At 45.4% G+C, this 27,020-nt stretch overlaps 1 protein-coding gene across 1 annotated transcript in view; it reads left to right on the top strand.

Annotated features, from left to right (window-relative positions):
• The window catches only part of MGAT5 (alpha-1,6-mannosylglycoprotein 6-beta-N-acetylglucosaminyltransferase), a 298,273-nt gene that overhangs the window by 134,561 nt on the left and 136,692 nt on the right, over positions 1-27,020 (top strand). The window contains exon 3 of the mRNA XM_063933791.1: positions 3,315-3,482. Coding sequence (XP_063789861.1) covers positions 3,315-3,482 — 168 coding nt within the window. The remainder of the gene's footprint in view (positions 1-3,314; positions 3,483-27,020) is intronic.

Raw genomic sequence — 27,020 nt, 5'->3', positions numbered from 1 at the left:
CTCTAGGGGGGGAATTCAAGTGTTTTGCGCACTGGCGGCCACTAGATGGCACCCAATGTAGCAATTCAATTATTGCTCCATTTGGGCAAGTACAGCCACCGGCGCTGACATTACTGTTTATAATGATCAGTCATTTGGCGGGCTGGTAACTGGTTACCAATAATGGAAGTATCTGTTTATAGGAATATAAAGACTGTTAAGGGGGGTACTCACGGAGCGATATTCTAAGCAGTCTGACTAGATTGCTTAGAATTTGAGCATTATCGCTCCGTGTGTAGCCCCCTCAGCGATAGCGATGCGCAGCCCCGCGTATCGCTATCGCTGCTGCTAGATTGGCCTGCATGCAGGCCAATCTAGCGGGTTGCTCACTTCACCCGTTGGGTGAAATGAGCGGCCCCCCGTCTCCAACCGCACGCTCAGCATAGATCGCACTGTGCTGAGCAGCGGGAGAGATGTGTGCTGAGCGGTTCGCTCAGCACACATCTCTCCCGCATCTGCCCGTCTATATGGGCCTTTACTCTGGGGTAACAGCAAGCTTCTACCACTTTAACACCCAAATCCCAGTTTTGACCCAGGTTATCGGACACAGGCCCTCATTCCGAGTTGATCAGTCGCAAGGCGAATTTAGCAGAGTTACACACGCTAAGCCGCCGCCTACTGGGAGTGTATCTTAGCATCTTAAAATTGCGACCGATGTATTCGCAATATTGCGATCACAAACTACTTAGCAGTTTTAGAGTAGCTCCACACTTACTCTGCCTGTGCGATCAGTTCAGTGCTTGTCGTTCCTGGTTTGACGTCACAAACACACCCAGCGTTCGCCCAACCACTCCCCCGTTTCTCCGGCCACTCCTGCGTTTTTTCCGGAAACGGTAGCGTTTTCAGCCACACGCCCATAAAACGCCGTGTTTCCGCCCAGTAACACCCATTTCCTGTCAATCACATTACGATCGCCGGAGCGATGAAAAAGCCGTGAGTAAAAATACTATCTTCATTGTTAAATTACTTGGCGCAGTCGCAGTGCGAATATTGCGCATGCGTACTAAGCGGATTTTCATTGCGATGCGATGAAAAATACAGAGCGAACGATTCGGAATGAGGGCCACAGTTCCAACCAGGGTCAGACACTGTTAACACTGCACATTGGACCCGGGTTATTCCCGGGTCAGCCCCATTTATACCCCTTTCACATCGCACAAATAACCCGGAATTGACTCGGCATATTGCCGTGTCGACACAGGTCAGTGTGCGGTGTGAAAGGGGCCATGTCCGAATTCCTGGGTCGCCTGACGCGGTAATTCAACACGGGAATAAAGCTGTGTTATTCCTGTGTTTAATACTGGGTCAGTGGCAGCATACACGGATTCCCGGGTCGCCTGAGAGACGCCGCTATGGCAACCGACCCGGCAATTTGCCGGGTCAGGAAGCCAGCAGATAGTCTCCAATGCCGGATCCCACCCGGGAAGGACCCGTTTCCAATTACAGGGTGGGATCCGGCATTGGAAATGTGAAAGGGGTATTATAACACTGAACCTGGGTCTTCCCTGCGTGTCGCTCACAGACCCTCCCATAAGGCCGACCTCTGCATACACAACCAATCAGCAACTTTTAAACATAACCCGGGTTGGATAACCTGGGTCGAGCTGTTTACACTGCAGCGTTACCTGGGTCCAACCCTGGTAGCTGCCAGAGTCTGATTCCCTGGTCACTCGACCTGGGTTAATTTTCAAGGACCCTTTTACACCAAGCTATGTCTTGGGTAGACTCTGCAATAACCGGGTCAAAATCTCGTTGTAAAAGGGGTATTATTAAACTAATATAGGTACTCTAAATATTATGAGATTTTTCTATTGTTTGCTTATAAATCTGTAGCACTGCTGTGGGAATACTGCTTTTGGTGATCAAAGAACTGTTGGTGGAGCGGGTGGTCTTCAGTATGCCGACTGACGGGATCCCGGCGCACAGTATACCGGCGCCGGAATCCCGACAGCCGGCATACCGACACTTATTCTCCCTCGTGGGGGTCCACGACCCCCCTGGAGGGAGAATAAAATAGCGTGGCGCGCCACCGTGCCCGTAGCGTGGCGAGCGCAGCGAGCCCGCAAGGGGCTCATTTGCGCTCACCACACTGTCGGTAAGCCGGCGGTCGGGCTCCCGGCACCGGTATGCTGGTCGCCGGGAGCCCGACCGCCGGCATACCATACTGAACCTGGTGGAGCATTCATAGTGCACCACCTTTTAAGGATAGACCTTGTAATACCACTTTCAGATAGAAAAGTCTGAAAGTCCTGGCAATTTTATGCCGGTATCTGCCTGACCCCCCTTTTCACACAGACAAGCAAATTACCGGATCAACAATTTCGCCCTGGTAATTTGCAGATCAACACGGGTAAGTTCCAGGGTCGAAGTCCCGGGAATTTAAATCCGGGTTGAGCCTTTCACACAGAAAAAGAACCCGTGTTTTTCATGAAATTACCTTGTAGAACTGCTTCACCCGGTAAATTCAGTTTTTGTGTAAAAGGGGTATTAGTTGCACGTTGGCAATTTACATCACTCACTGATAAAATAACATACATTTGATCTTTTTGTGCTGTTTTGTCTGTATTTACAATCCTGCTTTTACGAGGTTATTTTGGAGTAAAATATTTCAGAGATTAACGAACACATCCCCTGTGGACTAGTAGAGTATTATCTAAAGCACGATAATACTGGGTTGTTAATGATTTAATTACAGGCATGCACAGACTCGACTTTAAGTGTGGTTTTGTTTTTGTTTTACTTCTTTCTCCAGTGGGATCTTTATTTGCGAAAGCCAGATCTGTTTGTGATGTATGATTTTCCATTTTCTTGAAGCTTGAAGCTGGGTGTAAATGTTTAATTTTTTTTCTTCTCTTAATTAATGCAGAAATTTGAAATTTTAATTGAGTTTGACTGTTTAATCTGAGATTTAGTAGTTTGCAGTGATAATGGTTTATTAAAGAGTGATTATTAAAATGGCAGACTTCTAATGATATTTTCATTACATTGTTTTCTATTGCATTTTTATACAGTACTTTTAAAACTCCCACGTGCTGTAATTAACATACATACTGTGTTTATGCACAATTATTTAACAAAATGTTTTAACGTGAAACTTAAGTCTACATGTAGCCTTGGACTTGTTTCACCCATTTTAATTCTTGTCTGAATATTGATTAACACTACTGAAATTGTGTTCTTTGCTCATTGAGCTATGCCAACTGTAATTTGCTTTATTACACATCATCCACAATTAAAAACCAAGTTAGATTTTATATAATCTTTTTCTATTTTAGATTTAAAGAAGACGCTGGCGGTTCTTCTGGATAATATATTGCAGCGTATTGGGAAATTGGAGTCAAAAGTAGACACCCTGGTAATAAATGGCACTGGATCAAACTCCACAAATGGTACCACGACCGTGATCCCCAGCATAGGGGCAGGTGATAAATTAAATATTGCAGGTAAGTACCAGAGTTTTATCAATGACCTCCTGTGTGATGAAAGAAATTACTCTTCATGATGACACTGTAATTGTTTCAATCTGCGCTGGGTTATTGCGGGGCTCAGGGCTAATTAAAACAGTTCCTTAATGCTTCCTTTTTTTTTTTTTTTTTGGTACCTTGGCTGCCATGTTGGCTATACTCTCAATCAAGAGCCTATAATAATTATTTTATTTTCTCTTACATCCTAGGGGATACTTGAAATCCATTTAGTACCATGGGGTATAGGCAGGTCCACTATGAGCCATGGGCACTATAGAAGTTTGAATGTGTGCTGGCTCCTCCCTCTATGCCCCTCCTACCAGACTCCGTTTAGAAAATGTGCTCGGAGGAGCCGGTCACGTCTCTGGAAGCTCCTGAAGACTTTTCTGCATTTGTTTTAAAAAAAAAATATATTTTCAGGCAGGACTGGATGCCTGCTTTGTGGGACGTGGGGAAGGGGTGGGAGGTGGGGGGGAGGCAATGGTAATCCAGTCGATGGTTCGGCCCGTCTTGAAGCCAACCCGGATCTCAGTGCATCTCTGCATACGCCTTCTGGGGAAAGTGATGGCTTCTTACAAAGCAATTAAGTACGTAAGGTTTCATGCGAGGCCCTTCCAGCTGGATCTGTTGGACAAATTGTCCGGATCGCATCTTCACATGCACCAGAGGATTCGTCTGTCACCAAAAGCCAGGATCTCCATCCTGTGGTGGCTACAGACGTCTCACCTAGTCGAGGGTCAGAGGTTCGGGATTCAGAATTGGATTCTGCTAACCACAGATGCAAGCCTCAGTGGTTGGGGAGCAGTCACCCAGGAGGTGCAGTTTCACGGAAGATGGTCAAGTCAGGAAGTCGTCCTTCCAATAAACATCCTGGAACTCAGGGCTATCTACAACGCCCTTCTGCAGGCCTCATCTCTTCTTCAGAATCAGGCAATTCAAGTCCAGTCTGACAATTAGATGGTGGAATCGTACATAAACTGACAGGACGGAACGAAAAGCAGAGCCGCAATGTCAGAGGTGTCAAGAATTCTCCTCTGGGCAGAAAAACACGCCGTGGCGTTGTCGGCGATCTTCATTCAGGGAGTAGATAACTGGGAAGCAGACTTCCTCAGCAAACACGACCTGCACCCGGGGGAATGGGGCCTCCACCCGGAGGTGTTCCATTGGTTAACACGTCGGTGGGGATATCCACAAATCGACATAATGGCCTCTCAACTCAACAAGAAGCTCAGGCAGTATGTTTCCAGGACGAGGGACCCACAGGCAGTAGCGGTACACTCCCTGACAACTCTGTGGGTCTACCAGCTGGTGTACGTATTTCCTCCCACTCCCCTGATACCAAGAATTCTAAAAAGAATAAAAAGGGAAAAGGTTTAAGCGATCCTCATTGCTCCGGACTGGCCACGAAGGGCCTGGTACGCGGATCTTCTCGAGTTGCTGACAAAAGATCCGTAGCCTCTGCCTCTTCGCGAGGACCTTCCGCAGCAGGACCCGTTCGTTTATCAAGACTTACCACTGCTATGTTTAACGGCATGGAAGTTGAACGGTTAATTCTAGCCAGGAGAGGGATTCCTGACAAGGTTATTCCGACTATGATCCAAGCGAGATAGGGGGTAACGTCTAAACATTACCATTGTATCTGGAAGAAGTGTCTCTTGGTGTGAGAGCAGACAATATTCTACGGTAGAATTTCATCTGGGACGTTTTCCTGCTTTTTCTGCAGTCGGGAGTTGACCTGGGTCTACGTCTGGGCTCCATAAAAGTTCAGATTTCGGCATTGTCTATTTTCTTTCAGAAACAATGGTCTTCTCTCCCTGAGGTCCAGACGTTCTTGAAAGGTGTTCTGTACTTACATCCTCCTTTTGTGCCTCCTACGGCACCTTGGGAGCTAAATTTGGTGTTGCAGTTCCTTCAATCAAACTGGTTTGAAGCATTGCAGGATGTAGACATAAAGTTCCTTACATCGAAGACCGTCACACTGTTGGCCTTGGCTTCAGCAAGACGTGTGTCGGAGCTGGGGCCGTTGTCTCTCAAGAGCTCCTACTTGATTTTCCATGAGGACAGAGCTGAACTCAGGACTCATCAGTAATTTCTTCCGAAGGCGGTGTCCACGTTTCACATCAACCTATTGTGGTTTCGGCTGTCACCGACGCCTCTGTTACTTTAAAGTCTTTGGAAGTCGTACGGGCTTTGAAGGTCTTTGTGAAGAGAACAGTTCGTCACAGGAAATTGGACTCGCTGTTCGTTCTTTATGATCCCAATAAACTCTGTTGTCCTGCTTCGAAGCAGTCCACTACACGCTGGATCACTATCCAGCATGCTTATTCTACGGCAGGCTTGCCGATTCCGAAATCTGTTCAAGCCCACTCTACTAGGTCGGTGGATTCCTCTTGGGCGGCTGCCCGGGGTGTCTCAGCTTTACAGCTCTGCCTAGCAGCTACTTGGTCGGGTTCGAACACGTTTGCAAAGTTTTACAAGTTTGATACTTTGGCCTCTGAGGACCTTCAGTTTGGTCAATCAGTTCTGCAGGAACCTCGGCACTCTCCCACCCAGTTTGGGAGCTTTGGTACTTCCCCATGGTACTAAATGGATTTGCAGTATCCCCTAGGACGTAAGAGAAAATAGGATTTTAATCACCTACCGGTAAATCCTTTCCTCGTAGTCCATAGGGGATACTGGGCGCCCGCCCGGTGCTTCATTCTTCCTGCACTGTTACTTGGTTAAGTAATATTGTTTGGTTCAGCTGTTACTGTCCTTGTTGCAAGTTTGGTTAGCATGGCTTTCCTCTTGTTCTGGTTGTGCTGGTTCGAAATCTCACCACTTTCATTTTCTATATCCTTCTCTCAAAGTATGTCCGTCTCCTCGGACACAGTTTCCAAGACTGAGTCTGGTAGGAGGGGCATAGAGGGAGGAGCCAGCACACACATTCAAACTTCTATAGTGCCCATGGCTCCTAGTTGACCCATCTATACCCCATGGTACTAAATGGATTCCCAGTATCCCCTACGGACTACGAGAAAAGGATTTACCTCTGTATGCTATACTTCTACTGTTTGTAAACCTCCATTTACCTATTCATACAGGGTACATCATACTACACGTGTTAGTTGTTCCCATTTATGCCTTGGGTCCTTATATGGCTTATCTCACACAGTGTAACCTTTTGTAGTGCACCTAACATGGCCGCCTTGCCTGCTATGCTCGTGGCTAGGATGAATCATACATGACTTTGACAGTTCTGTTGGGAGCCTACTCCTAGCATTAGAATGCTGCAGCCACCCATTTTGTGTCATCTCTTCTAGATGTAACCTATCCCACCTAGGGTAATCCTACGTAGTGCGTTCAACTTGGCTGTCTCACCTGCTACCTTTCGTGGGTGGAATAGATAACCCATAGCAGTTACCATCTAGGTTTCTCCTTTTCTGCTTGCTGTAATACTAAATTGTTTGTAACATGTACTTAGTCTTTGAAATTCTGTAAAACGCCTACTTTGGGAGAAAGAGTGCTTTATAAATAAAATTATTATTCTTATGCCCTTCAAATCTTCTGTGCAACTCAACCCTGTGAATACATTGCACACTGTCGGGGGAATTCAATTGTTTTTTCCCGCCGCTGCCACTAGATGTAGGAGGTCAGTGATGTAAATTGGAGAAAATAGGGTGAGGGCTTTGTGAATGTGAGAAGTTTGAATTGGGTTTCTGAAGGGAATGGGGAGCTAGTGTGGGGCTTGCAGGAGAGGTCAGGCAGACGCAGTACGTTTATAGTGGAAGATGAGCGGGTCAGCAGCATTAAGGCATATTGGAGTGGGGAGAGGTGGAGTCAGGAAGGCCAAATAGGAGGAGGTTACACTAGTCCATACTGGAGATGACTAACCAGAGAGTGGGTGAGGGTGTAAGTTGCCACCAGGGCGAGAGAAGGTCTGAACTTGGAGTTATTTCTGAGATGGAAACGGCAGCTTCTGTGGGGTGGAGAGGATGCATGTTGTCTAGTGTGTACCCAACTTTAGACTTCAAGGGAGGAGAGAGGGTAAAAGGTCAGGAGAGGAGACGTAGATCGGAGTGTCATCAGCATGTAGATGGTATGGGAGCCCAAAAGAGCTCATCTAAAGATTGTGTTAAGGGAGAATTAGTGAGGTCCAACAGCAGAACATTGGTGCACACCTCATTGTAATGGAAGTAAAGGATAAGGGAAGTCATGAGAGAAGATTAAGAAATAATGGTCAGAGAGGTTGGAGGACAGCCAGGAGAGGGCAGTATCACATAGACTGAAGGAGTGAAGGATTTGCAGGAGAGGCAGCTTCCGTGGAATAGAGGATGAAAGCCAGACTAAAATGGGTCAAACTTGTGGATAATAGTAGTTTTTAAAATAGACAGGACACGGAGCCTTGCTAAAATGGCTTAGTGTGAACTTTAGAGGTAAATGTAGAAGCCATTTACTCTTTGCCAAAAATTGCTTTAACAAACATTTTAGGTTTTGTCCCTAACTTTAAAACATGTCATTCAGTGCCAATTGCGCTGCAGTGATGCTGAGTGCTTTTCAGCTGGGAATATTTTTCTGAATTGTTCCAGATTTTGACCTCTGAAATTGCCCCAGCCATTAATGTACATTAGTGAGGGCATGCTGTACATATGAGATATATATATACACACAAACAAAGTTCAGCACTCACCATAGCAAGCTCACTTATCCTCACAACAACTTCAATAAATAAATGATGGGGGTTTAGTTAGTGAATTGGCCAATGCACGGAAGTCTGCAGTTATATTATGTGTGATACAGTTGGCAGGTTTTAATTTTAGAGACTTTGTGATAGTGTAGGACCTGTATGAAGGTGGGGTACCTTGGCGAGCGGTATGCAGGCTTCCGTGCATTGGCCAATTCACTAACTAAACCCCCATCATTTATTTATTGATGTTGTGAGGATAAGTGAGCTTGCTATGGTGAGTGCTGAACTTTCTGTTTGTATATTTTTGGGTTGGTGGCCATGAGCTGCATGCACCCCACCCTATGGGGTATATGCAATTCACGGCGAATCGCGGCAATTTTTCGCCGTTTTTTAATTCGACTAAATTCGCCAGGTGAATTCCGGAAGGTGGCTTCCGGAATTCACCATATTCAATGAAAAACGGATTCGCCAGAGTCGCGGGCGAAAATCGGCCGATTTGGCGGATTTTGCCGCGATTTTAAAAAACGGTAAAAAACGGGAAAACCCCGAAAAAAAAATGGCGTGGGGTCCCCCCTCCAAAGCATAACCAGCCTCGGGCTCATCGAGCTGGTCCTGGTTCTAAAAATCCGGGGAAAAATTGGCCAGGGATCCCCCGTATTTTTAAAACCAGCACCGGGCTCTGCGCCTGGTGCTGGTGCCAAAAATACGGGGGACAAAAAGAGTAGGGGTCCCCCGTATTTTTAACACCAGCATCGGGCTCCACTAGCTGGACAGATAATGCCACAGCCGGGGGTCACTTTTATGCCGTGCCCTGCGGCTGTGGCATTAAATATCCAACTAGTCACCCCTGGCCGGGGTACCCTGGGGGAGTGGGGACCCCTTCAATCAAGGGGTCCCCCCCCCCCAGCCACCCAAGGGCCAGGGGTGAAGCCCGAGGCTGTCCCCCCCCATCCAATGGGCTGCGGATGGGGGGGCTGATAGCCTTTTGTGATAATAAAAAGATATTGTTTTTTCCAGTAGTACTACAAGTCCCAGCAAGCCTCCCCCGCAAGCTGGTACTTGGAGAACCACAAGTACCAGCATGCGGGAGAAAAACGGGCCCGCTGGTACCTGTAGTACTACTGGGAAAAAAATACTCCCAAAAAAACAGGACACACACACCGTGACAGTAAAACTTTATTACACACTACCGACACACACATACTTACCTATGTTGACACGCCGACTGCCACGGTCTCCGACGATCCGAGGGTACCTGTGAAAAAATGATACTCACCTTCCAGCGTACAGAGATAAATCCACGTCCAGAGAGATAAATCCACGTACTTGTAAAAAAAAAAAGAAAACGCAAATACCCGCTCCATACCGGACTAGAAAGGGGTCCCATGCTTTCACATCAGACCCCTTTCTCCCGAATGCCGGGACATCACGTGACTCCTGTCACTGAAGTCCCTTCAGCCAATCAGGAAGCGCTACTTCCGTGGCGCTCACCTGATTGGCTGTGCGCTGTCTGTACTGTGACAGCACATCGCAAAGCCGCTCCATTACTTTCAATGGTGGGAACTTTGCGGGTAGCGGTGGGGTCACCCGCCGGTCAGCCGCTGACCGGCGGGTGACCTTACCGCTAGCCGCTAAGTTCCCACCATTGAAAGTAATGGAGCGGCTTTGCGATGTGCTGTCACAGTACAGACAGCGCACAGCCAATCAGGTGAGCGCAACGAAGTTGCGCTTCCTGATTGGCTTAGAGACCTTTCTGTGACAGCTGTCACTGACAGGTCTCATTCGTGGAAAGGTGTCCCATGTGTCAGCATGGGACCCCTTTCAGTCCGGCATGGAGCGGGTGTTCGGTTTGTTTTTTTGCCAAGTACGTGGATTTATCTCTGGACCATGGCTGAGGTGAGTATATTGATCTTTTCTTTTCAGGTATCCGTGGATTCTACATGGAGAAGAGGACCGATGTCGGCGTGTGAACATAGGTAAGTATGTGTGTGTCGACGTATGAAATAAAGTTTTACTGTCGACGGTGTGTGTGTCCTGTTTTTATTTGGGTATTTTTTCCCCAGTAGTACTACAGGTACCAGCGGGCCCGTTTTTCTCCCGCATGCTGGTACTTGTGGTTCTCCAAGTACCAGCTTGCGGGGGAGGCTTGCTGGGACTTGTAGTACTACTGGAAAAAACAATATCTTTTTATTATCACAAAAGGCTATCAGCCCCCCCATCCGCAGCCCATTGGATGGGGGGGGACAGCCTCGGGCTTCACCCCTGGCCCTTGGGTGGCTGGGGGGGGGGACCCCTTGATTGAAGGGGTACCCACTCCCCCAGGGTACCCCGGCCATGGGTGACTAGTTGGATATTTAATGCCACGGCCGCAGGGCACGGCATAAAAGTGACCCCCGGCTGTGGCATTATCTGTCCAGCTAGTGGAGCCCGATGCTGGTGTTAAAAATACGGGGGACCCCTACTCTTTTTGTCCCCCGTATTTTTGGCACCAGGCGCAGAGCCCGGTGCTGGTTTTAAAAATACGGGGGATCCCCTGTCAATTTTTCCCCCGCATTTTTAGAACCAGGACCAGCTCGAAGAGCCCGAGGCTGGTTATGCTTTGGAGGGGGGACCCCACGCCATTTTTTTTTATGATTTCACCGTTCCAGCATAAAAAAAAAAAAAAAAAAAAAAAATAATATTTTAAAAAATATATAAATAATATTTGTGCCTCCAAAAAAAAAAAAAAAAGTACCTAATCCCTTCTAATATAAATAGATCTGCTATTCCCCAAAAAAAAAACACAAAAAAAAACATGTTTAAATTTTTTTTATTTGTTTTCACCCTCCAAAGTGTGGCGGATTGAAAATGACGAATTTGCTGTCTAAAAGCACTGCTGTCGAATTTCCAAACTTGAATTGAATATGCTTTGGTCGAATTGCAGCACTTGTATCATTGCAGAAAAGTCGAATTTGCAAAAAGTCGAATTTTGAAAGTCCGTTTTTTGGTCGGAAAGCACTGAATTGCATAGGCGATTTTTTTTTTTTAGATTTGTTTGTGTATATATATATATATATATGTGTATATATAAAATCGGTTTCCATGTTTATTATCTCGGGAAAACCTTTCTTTTTTTTTTTTTTAACAATTTAACATTACTTTTCTTTTTTTAAGGCTTAAAGCAAAAGCATACTATAATGTGTGTCTTGGACAAGCCCCTTGCCATCTCCGTTCACAGTAGTCACTGGCTGCCTGCCACTTCCTCTCACAGCTCTCCCTGGCTGCCTGGTAGGATTTAAACCACTGTCACAGCTGGATAGAAACACGTCTGATCCTAATTCTCATCTCCCCTGACAGCAGACCTCAATCCTACCTCCCCTTACAACTTTCCCCCAGATCTCACCTTCAGCTGTTCTGCAAGTACCACCCAGCAAGTTGGCAAGTCACACACATCTCCCTTGGAGTCTTTCTGTACTGGTGGCCGATGAAGGGACAGGAGGAAGTGAAAAGTGAACATGAGGAGAGCAAAAAATGTAGAAATCACTTTCCCATGTTACCACTAATGGTTAAAGGGACACTTTATTTGACCAGTGTATGATGTCATTATTCATTCATTATTGTGGGTTTATTAGGTAGGGGTGTCCTCTCTCTCTCTCTCTCTCTCTCTCTCTCTCTCTCTCTCTCTCTCTCTCTCTCTCTCTCTCTCTCTCTCTCTCTCATATCTTGGCTGCCTCCAGCCAACAATGGCAAAGTTAACATTAGTGTAAAAGTAGTGTACAGTATATTATACATTTATTATTTTCATTGAATCAGTTTAAACTGTTTGTGAAATAATTTGGGTTTTTGGTTCCGGTAGCTAAAATTCTCCACAATCGGACAATGTTCTGTGTTGTTTGGTGTCCAGAAGTCAGAATTTGGATATGGATAAAGTGCTTCCTTCTCTCTTTTGTTTTGTTAGGATCAGTGAACATGTACAGAAGGTCTGTACACCACTTAGATAAAAGGAGCATATTCCTACAGGTACTTTAAACAAGAGACCATGTAATGTAAGAATATTGGAATTTCACCAAGGGTCAGGGTAGAGGAATTAATCTCCTTTTGCAGAAGCCTCTATCGGGCTAGTTCATCTTACCTGTATTCAGTGGTGCTTGGCACAGGTTAAGCTCCTAGATTGTGTAACAGCCATTGGCTTGTTGAGAACAAATGGCTTGTTTCCAAGACTTATAATATGTCAAGATAATTTCTTGTCAATGTGCCTATTATGAGCGCTAATTTTTGAGCACTAAGCAGCAGAGAGATTACACTCATAGAATTGATTCCAGACCTATGCAAATATTTGTCAACAACAATTCCATTCCGATATGGTTTTATAAACCTACCTGGGCTCACTGTGAGTTGCTGATGCTGAAGTGTTGGGATTTTATATTCTCTAAATAATTATGTACCTAGTTACTCATTTATCTAAAACATCTCCATTATATTATCCAGAAAAATAGGTTAATGATAGGAACCAGATGGCAAAATAAATTAAATTAACTACAAAATCCTATTTTCTTTTTTTTGCTACCTCATATTTGGGTCTTTGTTTTTCCTATATGGTAAATAGAGCCCTGACCCCGGGTTGTTCCTATATAAGACTCTTACTTGGCATGAATTAATTGGTTAGATGAAATAAGGAGGGGGGGATTCAGTTGTTTTACACAGCGGCTGCGACTAGATGGCATCCAACAGGGAAATTTAATTGTTTCTCTGTTAGGGCGCTAATAGCCTATTACTTTTAACCGCCCACAAAATCAATTGAATCCTCCCCGATTGGCTAGATGGACTCTGATAGAGTGTATCTTATAGCACCTTTTTATTTCACGGTTTACAAATACGTATTTTAATTACAAAGCTATTTGTGCTTTAGAGCCAAGTGGAGATGTTGGTGCTTTTATAAATCAATAATAATAGTAATAATAATACTTGTTGTTACAGGTTGACCTGATGCCAGACATTAGATCAAGTGCTGGGGATCTTTAGTGATCGATCTTTTGTGCCCACCTAAAAGGAGTCACTGGTTATTTAATGAATGTATTGAAATGGCAGGTTTCACCTAATCTGAAACTTAAACATAGAAACATAGCTTATTAATTAAAGAACAGCACCAAATACGTAGCCGGTAACTAGAAATATCTTTTGGGAACACAGTCAAATTTTAAATGTAATAAATACTAAACAAAAGCTGCGACAATGAGTACAGCAGACAATGATCAACCATAAGAGCTAAAGCTAGGGATGGTACAATACTCGCACAAAATAATAAATCTAATAACATGTTATAAAGGTATAAAGCCATGATTAATAACAAGTCCTTGCTCGTCCCACATAGCTGTACTGTACATCTAGTTGTGTGCTTGAATATGAAGTGGGTGTATGAAAAGATGGGTTGCACAATACAAGCTTTGTTTAATTTGTGTAGGTTAGAGAGTCCTTGAAATTGCTGGTGGTGATCTGGGGATAGTTGGATGACTCGATATTCAAGGCCTCATATCCCTGGTGTAAGGGGTCAGGCATACAAAGTGCCCTATATACAAGAGCTACTAATCACATTCACAATTTAGATTATGTGCCCTGTAAATGGGACAAGACTTAGTTCCTCGGTATAGTTATGATAGCATATAAAAGAACATACCATTTAACAGGGTAGGACTGGCCAACAGGGGTAAATGGGAACTCCTGGAGAACCCCGCTCCCTGGGGTCACTACCCCTCCTCCAGGGTTCAGGTTCTAGACTGTGCACTTGAATTATACAGTACATATGTTACATTATACTGCACAGGACTATGGTGTATTCTCTGCAGCGCATTGTTGGTGTTGTTGTTATTAATATGGCACATTATCATGCATGCACTAGCAGTTTTTACTATATATATATATATATATCAAGGGGTCCAGATCATGCACTCTTTAATGGTTAGCAAATCCTCAGTGGTCACTGGCTGCACCCCTAAACATGAGCTCCTACCACTGCAGTTCCCCAGTGGCCCATTCTTTCTCCAATCCGACACTGCCCTTTTAAAAGCAAACTTTATTAAATGTTTACTTATATAACAAGTTGTTTGGACTGAACAGGGTGTATAACAGACTATGGGCCTGATTCAGAGATGGACGCATTATCACAGGCACAGTTTCTTTGTACACAGCTGTGGAGCTAAAATAACCTGATCCAGCAAGAGGTGTCTTATAGACATAGACGCCTCCTGCCGACTTCTGTGAGCCACTGCTGCATCCGGATGCACCCGTTTATGGGCGAAAGTACATAGCGTCTGCGAAAAGCCACGGACCTATGTATTTTCACCGCACTTAGCGGGTTATTCAGGTTTGTTAGCAAACCAAAAAAGCACACTAATGGCCAAAACCATGTTATAATGCAGGTGGGGCAGATGTAACATGTGCAGAGAGAGTTAGATCTGGGTGGGTTTTATTGTTTCTGTGCAGGGTAAATACTGTCTGCTTTATTTTTTACATTACAATTTAGATTTCAGTTTGAACATACTCCACCCAAATCTAAATGTCTCTTTACGTGTTCTATCTGCCCCACCTGCACTGCACATGGTTTTGTCCATAAGTGTGCTTTTTTGGTTTGCTAACAAACCTGAATAACCCGCTAAGTGCCGTGAAAATACATAGGACCGTGGCTAGTCACAAATATGTGTTTCTTATCGCAGGTTTTAGGTGCACTTATTGGGGATTTGGTTTTGCATGCCTGGTGCAGACCAAACCCCCAATAAGTGTCAGTGGACGGGGCTAATAGGATAGCCACTGATAGAGTGCTAATTAGCTTTGATAATTAACTGCAGCTAATAGGATATGAGCCTAGGTGTTCCTGAAATTTTTGAAAAAAAACATTGTGAGCTTGCAGCAGGAGTTTGTTCTATATATGGATTGGTTAAAAGATAGAACTACAGGCATGCTTATCACTCACATCCTACACTTGTTCGTAAGATCTGGCTAGGTGAAGAGGGTAGTGACTTCTTCTAGATGGCTTGGTCGCAAGAGACCATTCTGATTACTGGCAGGATGAAAACGGTAACCAAAGAGTTGAAAGTGCGGCTCAATACAGACCACACTTAGCTGGGCCTATTCGCATAGACCCAATGCTTTGCTTATATTGAAGATTAGTTAGACTGAGACATTTAAACATTTTATTAATGAAATATTTATTACATTTTGAGTTCACATAATATGGTTTGAGAAGTGAATAAATCTAAGTTGAAGGTGATTATTACCTGTTGGACTGCAGAGGGGATTATAGAAGTGTGAGTAATGGTTCATTTTCAAGGATGTTTTCATAATGACCATGTTTATGGACCAGTGTCCAGTGTCACATTGACGTCAAAATCCTGGAGGTGCTGAGATTCACAGGGATCATTTAGAAGCTGTGATCATGGACATTTTATCCTCTTATTGGTGGTCCTGCCTCTGTTCAGCACTTTAGGGGACAGTGAAGGGAGCAATAGGGAGAGTTTTAGGCAATGAACATTTGGAAAAAGCCAACTACAAGTATGTGTGGCTTTTCATTCTATTTAATTTTAAGAAGATGCACATAAAATTGGTGGGTTATAGTTCATACGTGACTTATTTTGTTTTGTTTTTTGATTTTGTGTTATAATATAATGTGTGTTCATATAGTCTGGCACTTAAACAGTCCGTACACAATTTGCTCAGGTGCCTTTCCTAATGGGATGGCGGCCGCCATCTGGACACATGCACAGTGCGGATCACATGCATGAGCATTAGAAAACATATCACCTCTTTGGGAACGAGTTGAAACTGTGCGCATTTCTGCATCCGGACCCTTGCTTCAGTGAAATGCACTGGAGATAGTGGTGAAAGTGAAGTTGGATATTAGCTACTCTGATTCACTTATATATAGTTGAATCTATTCTTCTTTTCACACAGACATAGACCAATTGAATTTTGCAATTTTATTTCTGAGATTTACAGGTTGTGACTTCAATAGTTCTACATAGTGTTCATTTGGTATTGATGGAGTAGAAATCCCAAACGTAGAAACCTCAATTTAAAGACTTTACCAGCTTTCTAGCAGTATAATACTGTAAATGTATTTTCAAGTCCCCTGTGAGTTGCCTTGAAGTGTCCAAGTTTGTGGAGAGGATAGATGGCTCATGTATGTGTTCTAATTTTTTTATTTTTTGTTTTTTTTATTTACCTGTCTCTTACTTGGCATAAGTTAAGGCTTCATAACTAAAGTTTGGCCACACTTTTTTAAATCTACATTAATCCGATGCATTCAACTTGACCCTAACCTTTTTGCATAGAACTCTAGGTCACACCAAGCGTCAGCTGTGTGTTCAAGTGATTGAGCCCCTTTCTGTCACTGCAGATCTACTAAATGTTACGTTGGTGGTGGAGAACTGGATACTTTCTGCAGTATTAAGCAACGGATAAATAAGACATCTGTTCTTTCTCTAGAACATCTCACCTTTCATGCTGGAAAACGTTACTAAATAGACAGATAAGGAAACCATGCCTAGCAAAACATTTAGTTGGCATTTATTTAGTTTTTTGGATCTATAAATCAACCACAGTTAGCTGGCAGCTGCTACGTTTTATTTCTTTCTCTTTTTTTCCTTTCCTCCTTCCTGAAAGGCTTATTTATTTTCTCCTGAAAGAGTAGCTGTTCCTGCAGGCATTTCCTGTGTGCTGAAGCTTTTTATTTTAAATTTTTTTTTTTTTATGGTAGAAATTGGAAAACAGGACTGTGCCATATTTCCAGGAGCCTTGAGTCAATCTTTGTAGTATTTCCATGTTGGTGGTCAAGACACGCTGTCAGATTTTCATATCTACTTCTATGCAATTTCTGGGGCCATATGCACTAATTCAGAGTTAAACGCAGTTGCAGCAGCCACGTTCAGAGGGTCTGCCCATGTGCAGCATTCATAGTGTGCAACCCTTCACCATGTGATCGCATCCTGGAAGGATGCAACCACATAGTAAATGACAGGCGACGGTCGTCCGAGGGCGACGACGTGGCGTTGGTGTGTGTGGGGGGGGGGGGGTTGCGATGAGGATATCTGGGTATGCAGGTGTGTCATGGCCGTTTCTGGGGCCGACCGATGACTTTTCCTGTGGAAACATGGCTGCGGTGCCCCTGCCTACGCAGCCAGGCAGGGGTCAACCTCTGTTCGATGTGATTCTAATTGATTTGTGATCGCAACGCCGGGTAGCGCCGCACATGCTGGGTGGCCCCCAGCATGTGAGTATATGGTCGCAGATTTTGTGTGCGAGAGCAAAATCTGTGATCAATTCTGAATAGCCCCATAGATTGTAATATGATGGAGTTATATGGAAAATCCACCCAGCAGTGACCTTCTCATATAGAATGCAGCCATAGCGTACAAAAAATTATATAGAAAAATTATGTATAGATTATGGCAAAATCATTCCCTGACTCCAGGTTATGCTCACGGATTCAACACAAAGCAGATACTGGGTTTAGGAGCCTATACAGTAAGGATTGCAAATTCTGTTTTTTAGCAGAATTTGCAATCCTTAGTCTTGCATGCTGGGGGCTGCCCATCTCAGGGCAATTAGTGCACGGTTGCAGAAAGTGAGGAAGCCTGGCTGCGATGGCAGGAGGGCTGCCACCATCTTTTTTGATCGGAGCAGCCGCCCTGATCACGCCCACGCCACGCCCCCCATTAGGAAGCCCCTACCCCCGTTTCCCTAACGCTGCATCTCCACCTAGTTAACGGAGCGTTGCCGCCCTGTGAACGCCTCTGCCTGATTGACAGACAGACAGAGGTGTTCACATTTACTGCGGGGCACTTCATCATGGTAATTATTGCGGTTGGATCGCCACTTGTGATCTAACCTGAATAAGTTTCTTAGATCACTCAACATACCTATTCTTTTGCACGGGTGCTACGGACTATACCATCTGCCTTTCAGGTCCATTAGTCACTGTTGAGGAGCAAGACATTAACATTTTGATATTTTAACCAGGGACCACTGGGGGACATTTTATTAAGTATGAACAGCCTCAATCAATTTACATCTTCTCAGTGCTATTAATATTTTATTTTATTTTCTCTAACGTCCTAAGTGGATGCTGGGGACTCAGTAAGGACCATGGGGAATAGCGGCTCCGCAGGAGACTGGGCACATCTAAAGAAAGCTTTAGGACTAACTGGTGTGCACTGGCTCCTCCCCCTATGACCCTCCTCCAAGCCTCAGTTAGATTTCTATGCCCGACGAGAAGGGTGCACACTAGGGGCTCTCCTGAGCTCTTTGTGAAAGTTTTAGTTTAGGTTTATTATTTTCAGTGAGACCTGCTGGCAACAGGCTCACTGCATCGAGGGACTAAGGGGAGAAGAAGCGAACTCACCTGCGTGCAGAGTGGATTGGGCTTCTTGGCTACTGGACATTAGCTCCAGAGGGACGATCACAGGTTCAGCCTGGATGGGTCCCGGAGCCGCGCCGCCGGCCCCCTTACAGAGCCAGAAGAGCGAAGAGGTCCGGAAAATCGGCGGCAGAAGACGATCCTGTCTTCAGATAAGGTAGCGCACAGCACCACAGCTGTGCGCCATTGCTCTCAGCACACTTCACACTCCGGTCACTGAGGGTGCAGGGCGCTGGGGGGGCAGCGCCCTGAGACGCAATAAATCGATAAAAACCTTATATGGATAAAATAAATGCATCACATATAACTCCTGGGCTATATGGATGCATTTAACCCCTGCCAAAACATACAGAAAAACGGATGATAGGCTCCGCCCCTTTCTCGGCGTCCTTATCTCAGCACACTGGCGCCATTTTCCCTCACAGCTCAGTTGGAGGGAAGCTCCCTGGCTCTCCCCTGCAGTCACTACACTACAGAAAGGGGTTAAAAAAGAGAGGGGGGCACAAATTAGGCGCAGTATAAACAATACAGCAGCTATAAAGGGAAAAACACTTATATAAGGTTATCCCTGTATATATATAGCGCTCTGGTGTGTGCTGGCAAACTCTCCCTCTGTCTCCCCAAAGGGCTAGTGGGGTCCTGTCCTCTATCAGAGCATTCCCTGTGTGTGTGCTGTGTGTCGGTACGTTTGTGTCGACATGTATGAGGAGAAAAATGATGTGGAGACGGAGTAGAGTGTCTGTAATAGTGTTGTCACCCCCTAGGGGGTCGACACCTGAGTGGATGTACTGTTGAAATTGCGTGACAGTGTCAACTTTGTATTAAAGACAGTGGTTGACATGAGACAGCCGGCTACTCAGCTTGTGCATGTCCAGACGTCTCATACAGGGGCTCTAAAGCGCCCGTTACCTCAGATACAGACGCCGACACGGATACTGACTCCTGTGTCGACGGTGAAGAGACAACCGTGATTTCCAATAGGGCCACACATTGCATGATTGAGGCAATGGAAAATGTTTACACTTTTCTGATAATATGAATACCACCAAAAAAAAAAAAAAAAAAAGGGGTATTATGTTTGGTGAGGAAAAACTTCCTGTAGTTTTCCTGAATCTGAGAAATAAAATGAGGTGTGTGATGATGCGTGGGTTTCCCCCCGATAACAATTGATAATTTCTAAAAAGTTATTGGCAGTATACCTTTTCCCGCCAGAGGTTAGGGTGCGTTGGGAAACACCCCCTAGGGGGGATAAGGCGCTCACACGCTTGTAAGAACAAGGGCTCTATCCTCTCCTGAGATGGCCGCCCTTAAGGATCCTGCTGATAGAAAGCAGGAGGGTATCCTAAAATGTATTTACACACATACTGGTGTTATACTGCGACCAGCAATCGCCTCAGCCTGGATGTGCAGTGCTGGGTTGGCGTGGTCGGATTCCCTGACTGGAAATATTGATATCCTAGATAAGGACAGTATATTATTGCCTATAGAGCAATTAAAAGATGCATTTCTATATATGCATGATGCACAGCGGAATATTTGCCGACTGGCATCAAGTATAGGTGCGTTGTCCAATTCTACCAGTAAAATGGTCAGGTGATGCGGATTCCAAACGGCATTTGGAAGTATTGCCTTACAAAAAAAGGGGATGTACCCCTGGTCGCCTCTCAAAATATCAAGCGCAGTCCTGGTCGGCAAGCGGACAAAAGGGTTCCTCTTTTCTGCACGTGACAGAGGGAGAGGAAAATGGCTGCAGAGATTAGCCAGTTCCCAGGAACAGAAACCCTTTTCTGCCTCTGCCAAGCCCTCAGTATGACGCTAGGGCTTTACAAGTTCAGGCACGGTGGGGGCCCGTTCTCAATGAATTTCAGTGCGCAGTGGGCGCACTCGCAAATAGACCCCTGGATCCTTCAGGTAATATTTTCAGGGGTACAAATTGGAATTCGAGACGTATTCCCCTCGCCGTTTCCAAAAGTCTGTTTTACCGACGTCTCCCGCTGACAGGGAGGCAGTTTTGGAAGCCATTCACAAGCTGTATTCCCAGCAGGTGATAATTAAGGTACCCCTCCTGCAACAGGGAACGGGGTATTATTCCACACTATTGTGGTACCGAAGCCAGACGGCTCGGTGAGACCGATTTTAAAATCTAAAATCTTTGAACTCTTACATACAGAGGTTCAAATTCAAAATTGAGTCACTCAGAGCAGTGATTGCAAACCTGGAAGAAGGGGACTACATGAGGTCTCGGGACATCAAGGATGCTTACCTTCATGTCAAAAATTTACCCTTCTCACCAAGGGTATCTCAGGTTATGGTACAGAACTGTCACTATCAGTTCAGACGCTGCCGTAGGGATGGGCCACGGCACCCCGGGTCTTTACTGAAGTAATGACCGAAATGATGATATTCCTTCGAAGGAAGGAAATTTTAGTTATCCTTTACTTGGACGATTCCCTGATAAGGGTAAGATCCAGGGAACAGCTGGAGATCGGTGTAGCACTATCTCAGGTAGTGTTGCGGCAGCACGATTGGATTCTCAATATTCCAAAATCGCAGCTGGTTCCGACGACTTGTCTTCTGTTCCTAGGGATGATCCTGGACACAGTCCAGAAAGAAGGTGTTTCTCCCGGAGGAGAAAGCCAGGGAGTTATCCGAGCTAGTCAGGAACCTCCTAAAACCGAACCAAGTCTCAGTGCATCAATGCACAAGGGTTCTGGGTAAAAATGGTGGCTTCCTACGAAGCAATCCCATTCGGCAGATTCCACGCAAGACTTTCCAGTGGAACCTACTGGACAAATGGTCCGGGTCGCATCTTCAGATGCATCAGCGGATAACCCTGTCACCAGGGACAAGGGTATCCCTCCTGTGGTGGTTGCAGAGTGCTCATCTTCTAGAGGGCCGCAGATTCGGCATTCAGGACTGGGTCCTGGTGACCACGGATGCCAGCCTGTGAGGCTGGGGAGCAGTCACACAGGGAAGGAATATCCAGGGCTTATGGTCAAGCCTGGAGACATCACTTCACATAAATATCCTGAAGCTAAGGGCCATTTACAATGCTCTAAGCTTAACAAGACCTCTGCTTCAAGGTCAGCCGGTGTTGATCCAGTCGGACAACATTACGGCAGTCACCCACGTAAACAGGCAGGGTGCCACAAGAAGCAGGAGGGCAATGGCAGAAGCTGCAAGGATTCTCCGCTGGGCGGAAAATCATGTAATAGCACTGTCAACAGTATTCATTCCGGGAGTGGACAACTGGGAAGCAGACTTCCTCTGCACGACCTCCACCCGGGAGAGTGGGGACTTCACCCAGAAGTCGTCCACATGATTAAAAAACTCGACAGGTATTGCGCCAGGTCAAGAGACCCTCAGGCAATAGTTGTAGACGCTCTGGTAACACCGTGGGTGTACCAGTCAGTATATGTGTTCCCTCATCTGCCTCTCATACCCAAGGTACTGAGATTGATAAGATGGAGAGGAGTAAGCACTATATTCGTGGCTCCGGATGGGCCAAAAAGGACTTGGTAACCGGAACTTCAAGAGAGGCTCACGGAGGATCCGTGGCCTCTACCTCTAAGAAGGGACCTGCTCCAGCAAGGACCCTGTCTGTTCCAAGACTTACCGCGGCTGCGTTTGACGGCATGGCGTTGGAACACCGGATCCTGAAGGAAAAAAGGCATTCCGGATGAAGTCATCCCTATCCTGATCAAAAGCCAGGAAGGATGTAACCGCAAAAACATTATCACCGCAATTGGCGAAAATATGTTGCGTAGTGCGAGGCCAGTAAGGCCCGACGGAGGAATTTCAACTGGGTCGATTCCTACATTTCCTGCAAACAGGAGTGTCTATGGGCCTGAAATTGGGGTCCATTAAGGTTCAGATTTCGGCCCTGTCAATTTTCTTCCATAAAAGAACTAGCTTCAGTCCCTGAAGTTTAGACGTTTGTAAAAGGGGTACTGCATATACAGCCTCCTTTTGTGCCTCCAGTGGCAATTTGGGATCTCAATGTAGTTTGGGTTCCAAAAGTCACATTGGTTTGAACCACTTAAATCTGTGGAGTTAAAATATCTCACATGGAAAGTGGTCATGCCGTTGGCCCTGGCCTAGGCCAGGCGCGTGTCAGGATTGGTGGCTTTATCCTGTAAAAGCCCTTATCTGATTTTCCATTCGGACAGGGCGGAATTGAGGACTCGTCCTCAGTTTCTCCCTAAGGTGGTTCCAGCGTTTTCACCTGAACCAACCTTTTGTGGTGCCTGCGGCTACTAGGGACTTGGAGGAATCCAAGTTGCTGGATGTTGTCAGGGCCCTGAAAATATGTTCCAGGACGGCTGGAGTCAGGAAATCTGACTCGCTGTTTATCCTGTATGCACCCAACATGCTGGGTGCTCCTGCTTCTAAGCAGACTATTGCTCGTTGGATTTGTAGTACAATTCAGCTTGCACATTCTGTGGCAGGCCTGCCACAGCTAAAATCTGTAAAAGCCCCTTCCACAAGGAAAGTGGGCTCATCTTGGGCGGCTGCCCGAGGGATCTCGGCTTTACAACTTTGCCGAGCAGCTAGTTGGTCAGGGGCAAACACGTTTGCTAAATTCTACAAATTTGATACCCTGGCTGAGGAGGACCTGGAGTTCTCTCATTCGGTGCTGCAGAGTCATCCGCACTCTCCCGCCCGTTTGGGAGCTTTGGTATAATCCCCATGGTCCTTACGGAGTCCCCAGCATCCACTTAGGACGTTAGAGAAAATAAGAATTTACTTACCGATAATTCTATTTCTCGTAGTCCGTAGTGGATGCTGGGCGCCCATCCCAAGTGCGGATTGTCTGCAATACTTGTACATAGTTATTGTTACAAAAATCGGGTTATTATTGTTGGGAGCCATCTTTTCAGAGGCTCCTCTGTTGTCATACTGTTAACTGGGTTCAGATCACAAGTTATACGGTGTGATTGGTGTGGCTGGTATGAGTCTTACCCGGGATTCAAAATCCTTCCTTATTGTGTACGCTCGTCCGGGCACAGTATCCTAACTGAGGCTTGGAGGAGGGTCATAGGGGGAGGAGCCAGTGCACACCAGTTAGTCCTAAAGCTTTCTTTAGATGTGCCCAGTCTCCTGCGGAGCCGCTATTCCCCATGGTCCTTACGGAGTCCCCAGCATCCACTACGGACTACGAGAAATAGAATTATCGGTAAGTAAATTCTTATTTTTAATATATATTAGACATTTTCTACTTTTTATGTTTTTAAAAATAAATTGGTTTTTAACTTTTAACACCGTTCAGTTATTTAAACATACACCTGTACAACCTAAAGTGCTGCTCCTTTTTATTGTTACAGCTGTTTTGGTAACCAGAGTGCTATCTGGTTTGGTTTACAGCTGCTAAAGGGAATTCAGGTGTATTGTTATTCATATCACTTTGGAACGATTGATAGTGAGTGCTGCAATATTCCCTGAAAAGAGGTGGTGTTGTGGGGTTTTTTTTCTTCTATTTTTGTAACCAAAATGCTTAAACCATGGCGAGGACAGTGTGTAAAAGTTGAAATTCTGCAGGAGGAAGCTATTCTGTGGCTGTTGCCGTCCAGGAAAATTCCAATGCACTTGGTCTGGGATTGTTCAAGGATGTTGCATGGGGTTCCTTCTGCAGAATTTAGGAAGTAGCACATACTTATCCACTGCCTCTGAATATCCGGGAAACTCCCTGGTATAGTGGTCATCTTCCTGACTCCCTGAAGAGTCTAGCAATCTCCCTGAGGTTAGGCTGAGTGTGCAGAACAGTGTTTCTTTCCTCACTCCCCACCCCATACAGAGGTAACTAATACCCCTTTTACACTCGCAGTGAAGTTCATTCCCGGGAATGTGTCCCGGTATATTTGCCGGGACACATTCCCGGGAATGACCCTTTTACATTAGCGGGCTGACCCGGCATATTGCCGGGTCAGTGACGTCACCGCTGAGTCTCCCAGAGGCGGTGCTTGGAGATAATCTTCTCCAAGCACCGCCTCCTCCTATGAAGAGAACGGGTGCCGGGTCGCCTTGACCCGGTATACCCGTTTACACTGCCAGCTTCCCGGGACGGTCCCGGGTTCAACCCTGGTCGAGACCTGGGATGAAATCCCGGGATGCTCGTCCCGGGAAATGGACCCTGTACCCATTCACACTGAGAAAAATCCCGGGATGATGCGCGTTCACGTGCAATATCCCGGGATTTTTCTGCGAGTGTAAAAGGGGTATAATAGGGGGAAGATTAAGGAAGATGTGCACTACAAGGAAAGGCGCCCTCTCTACAGCACACTGATGTGTGCCCAGGGATGTGCGACGAAGTGCAGGAAACGAGGGAATAATTGTATAAACCTGGTGTAAGGGAGAGAGGTTAAGTGGGTTATTTAAGATCATACGTGCTGACTTTTCTGCTCTCCTCTCCTGGAGATGCAGGTGTGAAGGAGATGAAAGTGTCCTCTGAGGGAGGGTCCCATCTTGTTGCAGCAAAATCCATGGGGAGGAGACGTGGCTAAAATGATGTTGTTCTCACTGAACAGTGTGATATTGGCCCTGCCTCCTCTCTACGGATCTGCGTTTACCGATCTTATTCTCTGCAACCTGCCAACTTCACTTCATTGTCCAGTGATGATTTTGAATCATCGATGGTCAATGGCCATCCCTACTCTGCTTAATGTACAGCGCCATGGAAATACATTGGTGTCTGGAAACTGGGTATGAGGTGTAACTGAGACGTACACAATTATTGTATACATGTGGTATTCAAAAGGAAATAGGAAGCGCTGATAAAGACAGGTGTTATGAATCTGTGTTAATCTTGGGGTTTTTTTTGTTCTGTTATTGCACAGCTGACAGCAGAGGTGTATTCTGTGTTCTGTGATAGGAAAGGGGAACAAGGAAACAGACATTTGCATAAAAATGTTAATGTAGGAATACGTTGCTTGTGTCCTTGCCTCGCGTGTTCAGTGATTCACCTAAATGTAAATCTTTGTAACTGGCTGTGATCTTCTTTATCTTAGTAATGTATGTGCTAGTAATGTACATAGGGGAGCTATCTTAGTGGCTACCAGCGCCTTTGATTTGTACTCGCTACTCCGTAGTGTATATGAATTAATCTCTGTGGCTTCAGGTTGACAGCAGTCTCTTCTTCCAATGCTCTTGTGTGGAATGCTGCTTTCACATTTAGTTTAGGGCCCTGTTAGACAGGTGACACTACGCTACTCGTAGGACATACAAATAAAGTAGATTGCAGTTCAGACCAGTATGGACAGTCCCTGTGTGTGTGGTTTGGGGGGGGAGGGGGGGGGTCTCTACCATTTAGTTGATTAAAGGTAGTTTCAGGTTCAATTGTTTTTTATTATTATATCTATTTTTTAATTACGCGAGACCATGAGTTCAGAGATACCGTAGATGAGAAATATCACAACCAGAGGTGCATGTTAGGGTGGTGTACAATATTGGATTATGTATCCGTGCACACATCATTAAGCAGAGCTGTTCTGCAAATATCTGAAAAGTAGTGTAGAAATTGCCCATCTGGTCTGACCAGTGTGAAAGCAGTCAGGTTTACGTGATTACTACTCTGTTGCTGGCTTCCAAGCCAAGGTCTTCAGGTCATTGGATAGGCTTGTAAATGATATGGCTACATTTTTCAGTGTAAAGCTGGGGTACACAACCCATGGCCCAACCACTCGATATCGGGTGAACTGGACGATAATAAGCTGTTTATAATGCTCCTGCAGTAGCTGGGATTGGGAGGTCACATCTTGTGTACTGTATCTCCTGATCCCAGAGAGGCCCGTACACACTGATATCTCTACCACTGTGTGTACAGGATGCTGACAGCAGGTCAAGCTGGAGACTCACTGCTCTGCTGATCGGGAGCATTAAACAGATTGTAAAAGTGTGTACCCAGCTTTACTAAAGCACTGGCTGCAGCTCTGCCATTAGTGAGGCACAATATTTACATGAGATGATGTGACGATAACCTGCAGTTGTGAATAGTTCTGAGAAAGCAGAGGTGTCCTTGCTCTCAGAAGAAAATGTGTGAACCCCAACCAGGGCAGGAACTGACAGCTCTCATGCACAGCCCATGGTCATCCTGGAGATGAGAAGGGAATTATTAATCTCTTCTGCTGTATTTTATAACTGAAGTTTTAGATGCATCTTCTAAGCACTATGTGCATTGCCCTGAAGTAAACCATAATAACACAAGGATCTAGTTTGTATGTAGGAAGCCACTGTGTTCATGTCTCCCATTTTTGTTTCTTTTCAGCAAAAGCAGATTTGTAAAAATGATTTGAACTGTAGCACCTCTTCTTCAGTGTGGCTCCTCCAGCTGTGCTGTCTACTTCCCGGATACACTGACAGATTCCGCTGTTTCACAATCCTGCTGTTACATTTTTAATCAAGAGAACAGTCTACCATCTTGCTAAAGAATAATATGCATTCACAAAATTACAAAAATCAATCTTGAGAA

Source organism: Pseudophryne corroboree, chromosome 7 (genome assembly GCF_028390025.1).
Source record: "Pseudophryne corroboree isolate aPseCor3 chromosome 7, aPseCor3.hap2, whole genome shotgun sequence".
NCBI lineage: Eukaryota > Metazoa > Chordata > Amphibia > Anura > Myobatrachidae > Pseudophryne > Pseudophryne corroboree.
This window is presented reverse-complemented; position numbering and strand designations above follow the sequence as displayed.